The sequence below is a fragment of the Elephas maximus genome, chromosome 7, assembly GCF_024166365.1.
Source record: "Elephas maximus indicus isolate mEleMax1 chromosome 7, mEleMax1 primary haplotype, whole genome shotgun sequence".
Lineage (NCBI taxonomy): Eukaryota > Metazoa > Chordata > Mammalia > Proboscidea > Elephantidae > Elephas > Elephas maximus.
Window position 1 is genome coordinate 46,504,265 of NC_064825.1, and position 16,808 is coordinate 46,521,072.

The 16,808-nt window shown below is 39.3% G+C and overlaps 1 protein-coding gene across 4 annotated transcripts in view; it reads right to left on the minus strand.

Moving 5' to 3' along the window:
- Nucleotides 1-16,808, minus strand: part of UVRAG (UV radiation resistance associated) — a 295,560-nt gene that overhangs the window by 116,362 nt on the left and 162,390 nt on the right. For all 4 annotated transcript variants that reach the window (XM_049889784.1, XM_049889786.1, XM_049889787.1 and 1 more), the window contains exon 12: nucleotides 13,648-13,813. In XM_049889784.1, coding sequence (XP_049745741.1) covers nucleotides 13,648-13,813 — 166 coding nt within the window. The remainder of the gene's footprint in view (nucleotides 1-13,647; nucleotides 13,814-16,808) is intronic.

The following is a 16,808-nucleotide window of genomic DNA, read 5'->3' on the forward strand; positions in this document are numbered from 1 at the left end:
CAGTTGTATAAAACCAAAAAAAAAAAAAAAAAACAAAAAACCCATGGCTGTCGAGTCAATTCCAACTCATAGCAACCCTATAAAAAACCCTATAGGGCAGAGTAAACCACCCCACAGGGCTTCCAAGGAGTGGCTGGTGGATTTGAACTGCCAACCTTTTGGTTAGGAGTCGAGCTCTTAACCACTGTGCCAACAGAGCTCCCACAGATATAGCTAGTATTTATTTCTTCATAAAATCAAAACATCCCGTAAACATCTATTCTAAACCCTCTGGCTTGACATAATTATCCTCCTCTCCTCCATTCTTTACCTATGAAAAAATCAAACAATGGAAAATTAAGGGAAAGAATTGTGCTACATTCAATGCAATACCAAAAAAAAGTCATATTTAGTAAAGTAAATGATTAATTTTTATTAGAATCCAAAGCTTCTATGCAGTCGTATGATAAATATTAACAGGTACTACAAAAGGCCAGTTCATGGACTATATGGAAAAGTCACTAATGCTCTGGGGATCTGCAAAGAAACACTGGTCTCACATATTCTAATAATGTAACAATCTTTAACCCATGACAAACCTCCCCACAAAGCATTTCATTGAACTTCTATCCTGATTTGAGTACACTGCAAACCAGAAAAGCAGTAAGTTCAGGTTGGGGTCACATGTCAGAGTCATCTGGTTTTCTTTCTTATCCCACTGTCCCATTACATTACCGTATTTTAATTTAGTTGGTTGCAGAAAGCTGAGATGACAATAATGCTAGAGAAGACTTCCCAGTCCAGATAATAACATCAGCACTATAAAAGCACACTTCATTAAAACAACACACACAACAATGTACTTCCAAGGGTCGGTGATGAAATAGTTGAATTACTCTTGACTCATTTTCCACATTTCCTTTCTCTCAGTGGAATGCCTAATCTTCACAAGGTGTTCATTTCCTGTCTCACCCAGGCATCACCTTCTACATTTTTATTTTAGTGATCTCTCCTGCCTGAATTTCCATGGGAATTCCTCATTTTAAAACATGCTCTTTGCTCTCACCCCTGAACACAACCCCATCAGCACTGCTGCCTGTGCCTGGGATTACAGCACACACGGAAGGTAATAGCTTGCCATGGTCCTTTGGGGCTCTCTGAAATAACTGTCCTGGCCAGAGCATCTAGACTTAAAACTGTGGGCTATGCTATGGAGTGTCAGATTACCTAATAGCATTTGCAAAAACTGAACATCCTTTTTGCTCTGTTCTCTCAATTTATTGAGTGTCTACATAATACATGGCTCTCTGCAAGGCATGGAAGAAAGTTTAAACATGACTAAGATGCAGTTTCTATACTGAAAATATTTCAGACAAGAATAACACAAATAACTAATACACCACCTGTATTGCTGGGCTGTTGTTAAAATTCAATGAATATATATGAAAGCACTTCATTTTTAAGATGCTATGTGTACAGAGTTGTTACTAGGGTTACAAAGGGCTATGAGAATACACTAAACTATCAGGAATCAAGCAAGAGTTTATGAGGAAGTTCTAGATAATAAGGCAAAGGCTTATGTACAACCACAACTATGACTTTAGAAATGAAAAGGGAGAACATTGCAGGTAAACAGAATAGCATGGACAGTGAGTACAGAGGTGGGAAATAACGTGATGTGTTTGGAAGATAGCCAATTGTTGTCTGACTGAAGCACAGGATATGAACAGGGAGGGAACTGGAGATAAGATGGAGAAGGTAAGGAGGAGGCCAGGCTGGGAACTATTTAGTTTAAACATGCTCTATACCTCCTTTTAAGAATAGAGGCTTAAGCATTCACTTACCAACAGTTTCCCAGGATACAGATACTTGTTTGAATCATTAGTGAATATTAGGCAGTAAACTCTTCTGCAGAGTTAAAGTAAAAACTTGCCCCTGCACTCTGGGACACCTCACTAGTCCTAAGCATTTACACCACAAGATGATGTACCTTTTGGTATTATTACAAAAGGAAATACAGCACTATGCCACTGGGTTGGATTGTTAATTTTTACTCATCTTTTATTAGGCCCATCCTTCCTTCTAGCACCTAGAATCAGTAAACCATTTACACAGCTGCCGGGAATTCACGCTGCAAAGCTCAACGTGTGCGTAATAGTAGTTGTAAAGTTTTGTTAAGCATCTTCTGCGTGCCAGGCATGGTGCTTCATTTAATACTCACAATACCCTCGCGGTATTGGGATTATACCTGGAGAATCAAGATTAGGAGAGAACGGCATTTCCACAGACAGACACTCAGCAAGGAGAGGTGAAGCCAACATGACTCCAAAGCCTCAAGTATTTGGAAATAAAAAACAAAAACAAATTCCACTAAGTTTAAACTGAAGCAAGAGAGGAGAAAAGACATTTTACATTGTACTTTTTAGAGAAAAAACAAATGTCAGGTGAACTAACTGATCATTGAGATTCAAATAATTAATATTTTCAATGGAAAAGATCCTGTTTATCATACAGGGTTCACATCATAGTATTTTTCAACTTCCTTAGATCAGAAAAAAGGGTACTTCAACCTCAAAAACAGAGCTATTTTGATAAGCACACTTCTTCCATCTCCTATGAGTTTGTTTATAATTGGCATACCACCTTCTGGGCTTGCCTTTCCTCAGTGGGCCTTATCAAAGTGAAAACTAAGCCAAACCAAACCCGTGGCCTTCGAGTCAATTCCAACTCATAGCAAAGCTGTAGGACAGGGTAGAACTGCTCCTTAGGGTTTTTGAGGCTGTAATCTTTATGGAATCAAACTGCTGCATCTTTCCCCCAAGGAGCGGCTGCTGGGTTTGAACCACTAATCTTTCAGTTAGCTGCCAAGTGCTTCACCACTGCGCCACCAGGTCTCCATTATCAAAGTGAATGCTTAGTTAACTTGTTGTATGACCTTATTTCATCTTTCAAACTGTTTTTCCATTTCTGGAATGACAGATTGAATCAAATGATCTAATACTCTGGCACTATATGGCTGGAAAAAGCCATATAATTCTGCATGGAGACATACTTTCAAAAATCTTTATTTCTGTTCCATAAGGTACCCCCTTACCCAAAAACCAAACCCACTGCCGTTCAGTCGATTTCGAGTCATAGTGACCCTATAGGACAGAGTAGAACTGCCCCATAGAGTTTCCAAGGAGTGCCTGGCAGATTTGTACCACCGACCCTTTGGTTAGCAGTTGTAGCACTTAACAACTACGCCACCAGGGTTCCTCGATGTACCCTTAGGTAATTAAAACGGAGTTGAACTACAGATATATGGGAAAGTTTTCGGATAAATGAAGATTTCTTAACGTAGGTCAAATTCCTATAATCAAGTGGAAAAAAATAGTACTTCATTCAATTTAGTAATAACGTTGTTGTTGTATGCCATCGAGTCGATTCTGACTCATAGCTACCGTACATGACAGAGTAGAACTGCCCCACAGTTTCCCAGGCTGAAATCTTTACAGAAACAGATAACCAGGGCTTTTCTCCCACAGAGCCGCTGGTAGTTTTGAACCACCGACCTTTTGGTTAGCAGCAGAGCGCTTAACCATTGTGCCGCCAGGGCTCCTTTCAATAATATTAGTCACCCTGAGATATATTTGTTTGATTATACCTTTAAGTTGCACAGCAAGGAAAAATAGAAAAGTAAAGCATTTCCTCTACTCTTTCCTACTGCCTCAAGTCATCATGTTCTTTTTCCAATTTAAAGGTTTGAGGTCTGGGTCTACTAAATACTTCAAATGCCAGCATCTGAGCAATAAACTATAACAAGATGAAAAGTTATAAGAAATGTTCTAATTTATAGGATACACAGTAGAAACGTTAAAATAAAAGCCATAGCACTTAAGCCTATAACCACTGAATTTAATTGGACGCCATGAAAGGTAAACAGATGCTAATTTAGTGAAAACAGCAATCATTTCTGAACTTTCTGCCTTAAAACAGCTTGATTAACAAACAGAAGCTGAAATTTTTTTATAGGAAGGGATCTATAATTCTTAATATAAGTTGTTGTCAACAAGTGTATAAGTATGCCTAAAGCAGGTAATAACAGAAATAAGGAGTCAGAACTACAGCAGTCAGAAAACTAGAGCTCTGGAATTTTCATTTATGTTTTTAATATAAGCTTTATACCAAAATCTCAAGTGCCAGTCCCTATTTCTACAGAACATTTACTATTTATTCAAATAATCTTCAAAGTATTCTAATTGTTCAAGGACAGAATTAGAAAAAATTCTCGTTCATTTATTTATTCAACAAGTTAGCGCAGCTAGGCCAAAAAGTAGGCCTCAGGGATACAGAGATAAGGACTCGGTTTGTTCATGACTACTCTGTAAACTCCTTTGTCTCTTCTTGCAGAATGCAACCTACTTACACTGAGGGGAAGCTCAAAAATTCTCTAGATTTGTCTTATGTGGCTGCAAGGAAAAAAAAGACAAGTCACGAGGCTTAGAAGCCTGTCTGGCCAGCCCTTTATACGTAAGAATGCATGACCGCCTTTTGCACCTGGTCACAAAAAAGGTGGTAGATCATTAAAACAGACTGTTTCCATCTCCTGAAAATCAGATGCACATGCAATGACTATGATCTGGGTCCAATATTATCTGATTTTGGACATATCACAATGGTTTTGTACTCTAGAATTTCAGTCTCTAAAACAAATCGGAATCAATCAGATAAAAAAAGGCAATTCCTGGGGTTTTAGTCAGGATCTTCCACAGAAATGCACTTAAGTACACAAAAATCAGGAAAACAGGAAAAGCAGCATTAAGTATTCTAGGTTCCAAAAATTCCATTACAGAAAAATATCTGACCATTTTTTAGAGAATTATAAAAAGCCTTGTCCTGGATAGGCCAAGAAGTTTCAACAGTGCCTGCCAATGACACCATCCCCTATTTCTCCTTCTGAGGAAAAAAAGAAAAAGAAAAACCTCAGACTGCTTTTATGGCTGGAAAAAGCCATATTCTCTGACAAGCTAGGTCCTAGCTCAATGACTGTTTCACTAATCTATTCTGAATGTATTATCTACTAGACAAGTAGCACAGTAACTAACAAACTTCATTTCAAAAATCACTTTAAAACCTACTTTTCAGTCCTCAGTGAAAGCAGCAGCGAGGAGGAAAAGAACATTGCAGCTGAACTCTGGTTACATTCCTTTGTGTTTTGTGGGCTGAGCCTCAAAGTGAAAAGCAAAAAGATTTCAGAGTTTCCCTTTACAGTGTGCAGGTGCACAAGGAATGGCTTAGTCCAGGCATCAGTCCAGACTAGTGTTTCAAACAGAGCAGACAAAGGAAAAAAACAGGGATTTTTTTTTTTTTTTTCCAGCAAAACTGGCCAAATAGGGCTTTGAACTCTAATATCTCACATGCCAGATGAGGCAGGTAATCAGAGAGGGCAGGGGTGGAGGATTCTTAGGGTTATTACACTAAGTATAATTTGTCCAATGAGTCATTCAATTCCCATTTTCCATCTCCCATGAAGAACTGATCCCATCTAATACCCTGAAAAAGTTTACAACAAAACTGACAAGCTCAGGAGAAAAGAAAGCCATGTCTAATCTGCTCTTTCAGTGAACTGAGTGGCTGATTCAAACAACTAGAAAATTAATATATGTGTTTTTATTTATATATTTATTGATGTATCTATGCTGTTCCAAAAAGGATTTGAAGTCCTTTACAAAAACGCAGTCAGATAAGATATTTAATAGTTCATTAAATCTAAGACACCATTTGTTGTGAAATCCATCAATAACTTATGAGTGACTAAGAAAGGATGAATGCGACTGATCGTCATATGACATGCCATTAACTGTAAGCTGCATCTCATTTTTAGCAATATTTAAACGTCAAAAGTGTGCATATCGGAATCAATAAAATACATGTTTCAACAAAAGGGGGTTAGACAGAGATAGAATATAAGGTTAATTCGCAAGAATGCAATTCCCATGGTTCTCCTGGTTGCCAAAGGAAAAAGGGTAACAGACCCACCTAAACCTAGCTGGCCTTCCCAGCTTGCTTGGGGGAATCAATCAACAGGTCACTGACTGCACTCACACTGGGGCATACTACGCAAAGTTGCCCATGTTATACTACTCCTTTACAAATTAAAACTCCCAACTGATTTGGAGAAAGAGTGTTGTTTTGATGGACACTCCCCCTTCAAGTTCCCAAAGCGATTTTCCTACATAGCTAACATTTCACATCAAATCATCACGCAGAGATTTGATAAAAATGCAGACAGACACTAAATTTCATTAATACAGCAGCTAAGACAGGTCAGGGACCATTTTCCAAATCACTACAAGGTGATCTTTCTCAAGTACACATCTAGTCATGGTAATCTCTTTATCCTATATAAGTAAAGCTTTCCATTGCTGAAAAACAAAATAAACTAACTTTAGTGACATCACTGAAAGCTGAGGAGTAGGCAGCACCATAAATCTATCCCTCTACAGAAATATTGAAAAATCAACCAAAAGCTGTGAGAATCAACTTTTCATAACTCTGAAAAAAAAATAGTTAAAATTTTACAGCAACCAAGTGAATGCTGAATCAAGAAAAAGGCAACTTAGAAACATGAGGAAAGCTTTGAAGCTTTTTACTTGCCCTTGACCACCCTGCTTTCCCCGCTTGGTGGAGGTCTTGAAGACTGCGGCCTGAAGTCTCAGTGTGGCAGCGTGATCCTGGTTCTAGAGCAGACCTTGTCCACAAAGGATTATAGTTGTCTGTTCTAACCGGTCTTGGGGGATACCTGAAGAACTGACACAGGTGCTTGCCTTTGTTTCACTTAACTCAGGGAAGAAAAGCAGACACTCAGAGAGCATTTCTTGAAAACACAGTAAGGCAAATGAAGGACCCACTGCTGCCTGGAGCAAAAGGTTACAATTGAGGCAAACAACACAATGCCAAAAGTCTGGAAATAAAGCTAGGGAGAATTTCTTTGGGAAACGAGGGCATTCAAAAGTGTTTGTACATACTGGGGAATTTTAAAAGTCACAAACCAAAACCAAACCCATGGCCGTCGAGTCGATTCCGATTCATAGCGGCCCTATAGGACAGAGTAGAACTGCTCCATAAAGTTTCCAAGGAGCACCTGGCGGATTTGAACTGCCACCTCTTGGTTAGCAGCTATAGCACTTAACCACTACGCCACCAGGGTTTCCAAGCCACACACAAGCTAAGAAAATACCTGAAAAGATCATAAGTGTTCACCTTTGGTGGCTGATCCCTAGACTCTGCACAACCAGAGGTAAAGACTAATGTAGAGCTCTGAACTTCCTGGCTAAGTAGAACTGCAAGAACCCCAAACAGTCAAAACAATTTTGAAAGAGAAAAACAAAGTTGGAAGATGACACAAACTTCCTGATTTCAAAACTTACTACAAAGTTACAGTAGTCAAAACAGTCAAAACTGGCATAAGGACAGACATATAGACCAGTAGAACAGAGAGTCCAAAAATAAGTCCATACATCTATGGTCATTTGATTTTCAACAAGTGTGACATGACCAGTAATGGGGAAAGAAGCCTCTTCAACAGGTAGTGCTGGGGTAACTAGATCTCCATATGCAGCAGAATGAAGTTGGACCCCTATTTCACACTTATCTGACAAAGGTCTAGTATCTATTACTATATAAAGAAATCTTATAACTCAACAACAAAAAGAAGAACCACCCAAACAGCCCAATTAAAACATGGGCAGAGGCCGGCTACCATCAATGACTACCCTGACAGGGAAGACCAACAGAGCCCCTGATGGTGCAGGAGAAAAGCGGAGTGCAGAACTCAAATTCTAGTAAAAAGACCAGACTTAGTGGTCTGGTTGAGTCTGGAGGAACCCCAGAAAACATGGGCCCTGGACACTCTGTTAACCAAGAACTAAAACCATCCCCAAAGCCAACTCTTCAGACAAAGGATAGACTGAACTATAAGACATAAAATGACACTCATGGAGAGTATGCTTCTTAGTTCTAGCAGATACATAAGATTGGGCAGCTCCTGTCTGAAGGCTAGAAGAGAAGGCGGAAAGAGATAAGAGCTGGTTGAATGGACACAGGAAATGCAGAGCGGAAAGGAGGAATGTGAGGTCACATTATAGAGATAGCAACTAGGGTCACGTAACAATGTGTGTATAAATTTTTGTATGAGAAACTAACTAGACCTGTAAACTTCAACCTAAAGCACAGAAAGAAAAAAAAAAAAAAGGGCAAAGGGCTTTCATACACAAGCACATGAAAAGATGCTCAACATCATTAGTCAATAAACCAAAAAATCAAACCTGATGCAGTTGAGTTGATTCAGACTCATAGCAACCCTACAGAACAGAGTAGAATTGCCCTGTAGGGTTTCCAAGGAGTGGCTGGTGGGTTTGAACTTCCGACCTTTGGGTTAGCAGCCAAGCTCTTAACCACTGTGCCACCAGGGCTCCCATTAGTCATTAACCAAACCTGTTGCTGTCAAGGAGATCTCAACTTATCGTGACCCTAGAGGACAGAGCAGAACTGCCCCACAGAGTTTCCAAGGAGCTCCTGGTGGATTCCAACTGCCAACCTTTTGGTTAGTTCCATTAGTCATCAGGGAATTGCAAATCAAAAGAACAATTAGATACCACTTCACCCCTACTGGAGGCCTGCCAAAAGATCAGTGCTGGGCTGGAAAGGGAAACCCTGGTGGCATAATGGTTAAGAGCTACAGCTGCTAACCATAAGGTAAAACCCACCCAGTGCCGTCGAGAAAGGTAGGCAGTTTGAATTTACCAGGGGCTCCTCGGAAACTCTATGGGGTAGTTCTACCCTGTCCTATAGGGTCGCTGTGAGTTGGAAACGACTCCACAGAGACGGGTTTGGTTTTTTGGGGGGCTGGAAGGAAGCAGGGGACTGTGGAAGCTCAGAGAAGGCACCTAACAGCCTGAAGGAAAGTGAGATCAAGGAAGAATTATCTGAGGACCTGAAATAACTCTTTAAAAGACAGAGAGGAATCAGGCTCTGGTGGTAGGGAGTAGGTAAAAGGCATTTCAGGTTGAGAGAACAGTTTGTGCAAAACGCTGGAGGCAAGGGGAAGTAAGGTGCCTTGGGGAGCTGGAGGAAGTTCAGCATGGCTGGAGGGCAGGGTGAAACTGGGAGGGAAGGCAGGAGCCAGACTGCCAAGGGCTATAAGCCAGCCCAGAAACAGGATGGATTTGGAAGCAAGAGAAGCCACTGGCAGGTTTTAATCAGAATGACATGGTCAGGCCTACCTTTGGGAAGACTTTTCTGGCTGCAAACTGGAGGTGGTTTGGGGGATGGCTTAAGACAGACTTGGGATGGAATATGTGGAACCTCACTTCACATGCATGCAAAAGCTGGACGATGAATAAAGAATACCAAAGAAGAATTGATACCTTTGAATTATGGCATTGGTGAAGAATACTGAATATATACCATGGACTGCCAGAAGAATGAACAAATCTGTCTTGGAAGAAGTGCAGCCTGATTGCTCCTTAGATGCAAAGATGGCGAGACTGTATCTCACATACTTTGGACATGTTATCAGGATGGATCAGTCCCTGGAGAAGGACATCACACTTAGTAGAGGGTCAGCGAAAAAGAGGCAGACCCTCAATGACATGGACTGACACATTGGCTGCAACAATGGGCTCAAGTATAACAATGATTTTGAGGATGGCACAGGACTGGGCAGTGTTTTGTTCAGTTGTACATAGTTGTCCCTATGAGTCAGAACTGATCCAATGGCACCTAGCAACAACAACACCCCCACTAGGATGGCTATGATCAGAAAAACAAAAAACAGCCAGTGTTGATGAGGATGTGAAGAAACTGGAAACCTCATCCATTGCTCGGGGGAACGTAAAACGGTGCAGACTCTGTAGAAAACAGTTTGGTGGTTCCTCAAAAAGTTAAACAGAGAATTACCATATAACCCAGCAATTCTACTCCTAAGTATATACCCAAATAACTGAAAACAGGTACTCCAACAAATACTCGTACAAGGATGTTCATGGCAGCACTAGTCATAATAGCGAAGAGGTGGAAACAATTCAAATATCCATCAACAGGTGAATGGATAAACAGGATATGGTATATACATACAATAGAATATTACATAGCCATAAAAAGGAATGAAGTACTGATACATGCTACCATGTAGATGCACCTCAAAAACATACTAAATGTAAGAAACCAGACACAAAGGCTACATATTTATGATTCTATTTATATGAAATAGCCACAAGAGGTAAATCCAGAGACAAAAAGCAGATTGGTGGTTGCCAGAGCCTGGGGTGACTGGAGAGTAGGAAGTGACTTCTTAACAGGTATAAGGTTTTCTTTGGGGGGGGGGTGATGAAACTCTTTTGTGACTTGATAGAGGGGGTGGTTGCCCAACATTGTGATTGTACTAAATGCCACTGACTTGTAACTTTAAAATTATTAAGTTTATGTTATGTGAATTTCATCTCAAAATATAAAATCTATATTCCCTGTTGTCAAACATAAATTTCAGGCTCTGTTTAAATTCCTTTGAATTTGAAAAAAAAAAAAAAACTTGGATTATACATTAATCAATGCTTTTGGAAAAGGCACTGATTTATTTAAACTGTACATGTGCTAGCTGCCTTCACCCCTAAGCTGAGAATAACGGTTCTACCAGATACAATGCTACATTCGTCCACTGCTGCCTACCTCTCCTGCCCTTTCTCTTTCTACACTCCACTTTGCCTCCTGAACTACAGTGATACTGAATTGCTTGCAATTTCCTGAATATGTTGGGGGGTAGTTCATTTATTTACAACCATGAACACAACACTCTCATGACCTAGAACAGTGGTTCACAAACCTGACCGTGTATTAGAATTGCTTGATGAGCTTTTAAGAAAAAACCAATTACTTACCCCTATTTATTTTTCTTTTACTAATGGAATCAGAATCTCTGGAGGAGAGACTAGAAATCTGGGGGCCAGAAACTTATTTTTAAAGGCTCCCATGTTGACTCTAATGTACAGCCATAAAACCTGAAACTTGTTGCTGCCGAGACCATTTCCACTCATAGCGACTGTCATGAATTGAATTGTGCCCCCTTCAAAATATCTGTCAACTTGGTTAGGTCATGATTCCCAGTATTGTATGATTGTCTACCATTTTGTCATCTGATGTGATTTCCCTATGTGTTGTAAATCCTATCACTATGATGTAATGAGATGGATTAGTAGCAGTTATATTGATGAGATATCTACAAGATTAGATAGAGTCTTAAGCCAATCTCTTTTGAAATATAGAAGAGGGAAGTAGGTAGAGACATGAGGACCTCATACCACCAAGAAAGCAGTGCCAGAAGCACAGCCCGTCCTTTGGACCCGGGGTTCCTGTGTGAAGAAGCTCCTAGTCCAGGGGAAGATTGATGAGAAGGACCTTCCTCCAGAGCCAACAGAGAGAGAAAGTCTTCCCCTGAAGCTGATGCCCTGAATTTGTACTTCTACCTTACTAGACTGTGAGAAAATAAATTTCTCTTTGTTTAAGCCATCCATTTGCAGTATTTCTGTTATAGCAGCACTAGATGACTTAGATAGCTACCCTGCAGGACAGAGTAAAACTGCCCCACAGGGTTTCCAAAGCTAATAATCTTTATGGAAGCAGACTGTCACATCTTCCTCCTGCAGAGAGGCTGGTAGGTTCCAACCAGCGACCTTCTGGTTAGCAGCCACACACTTTAACCACTGCACCACCAGTCAGGGTCGAGAATAACTTAACATAGAATACTCTACATCCACTTCCCTTTAGCAAAATGCAGTATTTTGTAAACTCCAATCACTCATGGATCAGTTTTGGAAAGTTTTATTTTCTAGAAGTCTAGCCTGTTCATTTGAATTTTCAAATTTATTAGCATATCTTTTTATAAGTATATATCTGTAGTGAAGGAAGCCCTGGTGGTACAGTGGTTAAAACACTCAGCTGTAAACCAAAAGGTTGGTGGTTTGAACTCACCAGCCCCTCTGTGGCAGAAAGAAAGACCGTTCTGTGGCAGTCTGCTTCTGTAAAGATTTACAGACATGGAAACTCTATGGGGCAGTTCTACTCTGTACTGTAGGGTCGCTGTGAGTCAAAATCAGCTCGACAGTAGTGGGTAGTAGTTTTTTTTATATGTGTAGTGAAGTCTTTTTTTTTTTTCATTCCTCATACTGGTAATTTCTTCTTCTCTCTTCTGTTTCTAAATTAGTCCTCCTACGGGCTTTTTCTAGTTGTTTCAATGACTATGACTTCTACTTTTATTATTTTTTCCATTGTACAGCTCTCCATTTAATGTTTGCTATTATGTTTACTGGAAACCCTGGTGGCATAGTGGTTAAGTGCTGCAGCTGCTAACCAAAATGTCGGCAGTTCAAATCCATCAGTTGCCCCTTGGAAGCTCTATGGGGTAGTTCTACTCTGTTCTATAGAGTCACTATGAGTCAGAATCGACTCAACAGCAACGGGTTTGGTTTGGTTTTGGTATTTTCTTTATTATTTCCTTCCTTCTACTTGCCTAGGGCTTAGCTTACTGTTCTTTTTCTGGTTTCTTCAGATGGACACTTAATTGATTAATTTTTAAATCTTCCTATTATTCCAATATGTGCACTTAAGAAAAACCTGCTGCCGTCGAGTCGATTCTGACTCATAGTGGCCCTATAGGACAGAGTAGAACTGCCACATAGGGTTTCTAAGGAACACCTGGTGGGCTTGAACTGCCGACTTTTTGGTTAGCAGCCACAGCTCTTAACCACTACGCCACCAGCATTTCCAAATATATGCACTTAAGGGTATACACTTCCCTCTGACCACAGATTTAGCTGCACCTCACAAGTTTTGATAACTATATTCTCATTATCATTCAATTAAAAATAATTTTAAATTTACATTATGGTTTCTTCCTTGACCTATAGGTTATAAGTATATTGTTTAATATACACATAGTTGGGGATTTTATTATTGATTTCTAGTAAATTCCACTTCAAGATTGGATTGTGTCTTGAGGCAATCTCTTCAGATATAAAAGAAAGAAGCATGCAGAGACACTGGGGACCTCATACCACCAAGAAAGCAGCACCAGGAGCAGACCAAATCCTTTGGACCTGGGGTCCCTGAGCCTGAGAAGCTCCCCTCGACCAGGGGAAGATTGAGGACAAGGACCTTCCTCCAGAGCTGACAGAGAGAGAAAGCCTTCCCCTGGAGTGGATGCCCTGAATTTGGACTTTTAGCCTACTTTACTGTGAGCAAATAAATTTCTCTTTGTTAATGTCATCCACTTGTAGTATTTCTGTTACGGCAGCACTAGATATCCAAGACAAACCTTTTTCCCATTTCCTGGTTTGTTCACTTGTGGACTAGCAGGTAGCAAGTACTACATGAATATTTGTAGAGTATATGTGTTCCAAAAAGGTGAAAAGAAAGCAAATTAGACTTAAATGAGTCAATTTTGCTATCATGAGTAATTTTTGGAAGCAACGAAGATGAACAACTAAAATCTAAATGAATGACTACATTCTATTTAAAAGAATGTAGCACAAAGGTTAAATAAAATTGCTACAACTTAGGCCATATTTTATATTTTTAATATCTCACGTTTCATATTGGCTTGATGTTAAAAGCATGAAAAAAGATACTTACTCTCTTTCCTTTTCAGTCAGCTTGTCATTAATATTATCTTTGATTGTTGATCTAGATCCCTTATGAACTATAGGATATCTGAGGGGCACTTGTAGGAAAAAGGAAATCATGGAGACCAAATGTGCAGTGTAACCAAGGGCAACAGCAATGCTTCCATCATCTTTTGCTGTAAATTACAAGCAGAGAAGAAAACAATTATTTAACTTATACATGTAACTATGAGATAATAAATTTTAAAAAGAGGTTTTATAAGAAATAAATGGTAAATAAAATATTAATCACTTATCGAATTATATATGAATTTTATACAAATCTAAGCACATTAACAAGCCTTGGAATTGCACCTACTAGATTTCAAAATTATTTCCCAGTAACTAATGTGATGTGATGAACATTTGATATATATCTTAAGAAAAAGTTTCTAGAACGTTTAAATATCTATTTCTTTCTCCTCAGCATTTTTAAAGGGACAAATAATGAGTCTATCACATGATGTGAAAACCAGTTTTGGGGGTTTAAACATAATGCACTATATACGCATTATACATTTTATTCATTAACAGCTTTCTAGGCAATACGGTACAACACTATCAATTCTGAAGTGAAGCGAAATAGCATAACACCTCTTTATGGGGTATGCTCTTGATATTGGTAAAGACAATTTGCATAACTAAGTTTATGAAGTTTGAGAAAGGATAAGAGGAAAAATGTTTCCTATTCATGCAATTTAGGTGGAGGCAACTCTCGGGAAGAATGTATGTACCCTAACAGACAGAACATGCAGCTTCTAAGAAGCCACAGATAATTACACTTCAAAATCCCCATTCAGATTTCTGCCACCACCTACCGGGTGACAAGTGATCATTCAGGTACTCACAATTGTGAGTAATGAGACAAAAAGTTTTCAGCTTTCCCTGGGAGAAAGGAAAAATTAACTGCTTGGTATATACAGTACTCCCAAAATATTCTACAGTGTACGTGCACTTGCGCGCACACACTCACCCACCCACCCCGCCCCCCAACACACACTTTCTCTTTCCTCTCTTGCTCAAAAAAATTTAACATGTGATCTGTAATACCCTAGCTGGACAGAGAAGGGCTGAAATGATCAAGATGACCTTGGCTGGACTATTTCCCGCTTCTGAGGGTAGTATTTTTTAAATTCCTCTTATATATTTGTACCTGCTTGTCTAAGCCCTAACTTTTTATGGCAGGAATATCACTACAGCCATCCCTTCCTCAGTGAATTCTCCATCCTTGACTACTATAGAACACCCTTGATTTCTCTTTGATCATTCTATAAAAGCTGGTAACCTTTAAAACTTTTATTCTGCCAGGAATTGTCCACAGTACTTTATATGTGACAGTTACTAATTCACCAACAGTTACTAAACTGGGCACCTTATATATGCTATTTCATTCATTTTACAGATGAAGAAACTAAGGCTCAAAGAGGTTAAGGAACTTGTCCAAAACAATACAACTAGTAAATAGGTTGGCCCGACGCCAAAGACTCTGTCCTTAACCATTCTACCATACTGTCTCAGAACTTGACTGTGGAATACATAATGTTATAACTTGGGAAACTAGAATGTCTCAAGCATATAACACATGTGTAATACCTTAGTTTCTTTATACTGTTTTAGTAAGGGCAAAGAACATATGACAAAGTCGGTGAGTCCTCTGTGATTTGTAACATGCTTGACAGAGAATAGGCTCTCAACTAATGTCTCCTGTTGGTAAACAGACTACAAACTCATGAAAAATCAAACAGCATTCACTTCAAATAACTGCCGAGTCAGGCCCTAAATGACTAGAGTCCTAATTATCTTTAGAGAACATGTACTCTTGCCCCAAGTTCCACCCAAGTACCTTAAGTACTGCTACAACATTTTATTTCTATTGAAACCTGTAAATTATACTACCTTTGGGACTAAAAGTACTTTACATTAAGATCTCTTATAAATTCATCATCATATAATGTTAAAGCTAAGAGAAACCTTAGAAGTCACTGAATCTGACCCTATAAATTTAGAGATGAGGCAAATGAGATTTAAGGGGGTATAAATGGCTTGGTCAAAGCCACATAAATAGAAATCATGAGTGACAAAACAAGCGGGAGAATTATGTCTACAACCCAGCTCCCTATCTATCCCTGGAGTCACAGCTGGGACTGTTACTTCCTTCAGAGGTTGCTGAATCCTGCCTCCTGCTTTCTGTAAAGAATAGGGCTTATCAAATTCAAAATATTCCTAACAGTAAAAGGACTTAGTCTTCAAGAACTTTCGTTTGAGGGGAGAGGGAAGATGGAGAGGTGCTTACAGTTTGTACCTCCTGTATGTGCTTTATACTAAGCTTCTCCTTTCCTATATGACCTGACAGAAAAGGATTTGAAAACTTCCAGAAAGCAGCAACAGGCCTCATAATTAGCATTCCAAACGGGTCAAATGCGAGCTATATTTTTAAAAATCTTTCTAATGCTAAGCACTCACACATCTACCTTTTTCTCCATATTACTAAAGAAGTGATACTATAAAACTATATTTGCTTATTTTGATGATACATCCACATCTCTATTTCAAAGAGCAAAAATTGGTCTTCTAACATCACCTCCCCCAATGATCAAAACAATTTTATTTTGATTTAAAGATAAAAATGCATCTCTGAAAGAAGCCTGCACATGGAAATCAGAAACCAAAAAGAAATAGCAAAAAACTGAAAATTGGATAATATTGGAGTTCAGCTTTGATTCAGGTTATTCACAGTCAACATAAGACTCCCTGCTCCACCAATTAAAAATCCTAGATAGTTTCCCACTCTAGGCCACAGTGCTCAGTCATAGCCTCACTATTAAACACGGTGGTGTTGGATTTCCAATATTGAGGCTTTATATTAAAAAGCATTTTAAAAGGACCACGGGTGAAACATTACAGGGCCCAAGGGTATTCCAACACCCTCAAAAGGAAAACCACCTCCTGGTAGGGAAGTCACTTTCATCACCCCAAGACCACTGAACCTCCAGTGGGAAAATGTGAGCTCATGTGGTTAATTATGGCTATTGCTGGCCATGCAACCTCACATGTCACATTCTGTTGCCAATCACTTTAGCTAAAAAGCCAAAAGGTTTAAGGTTTCCAGCATTCTGAGATCTGAAAGACTTT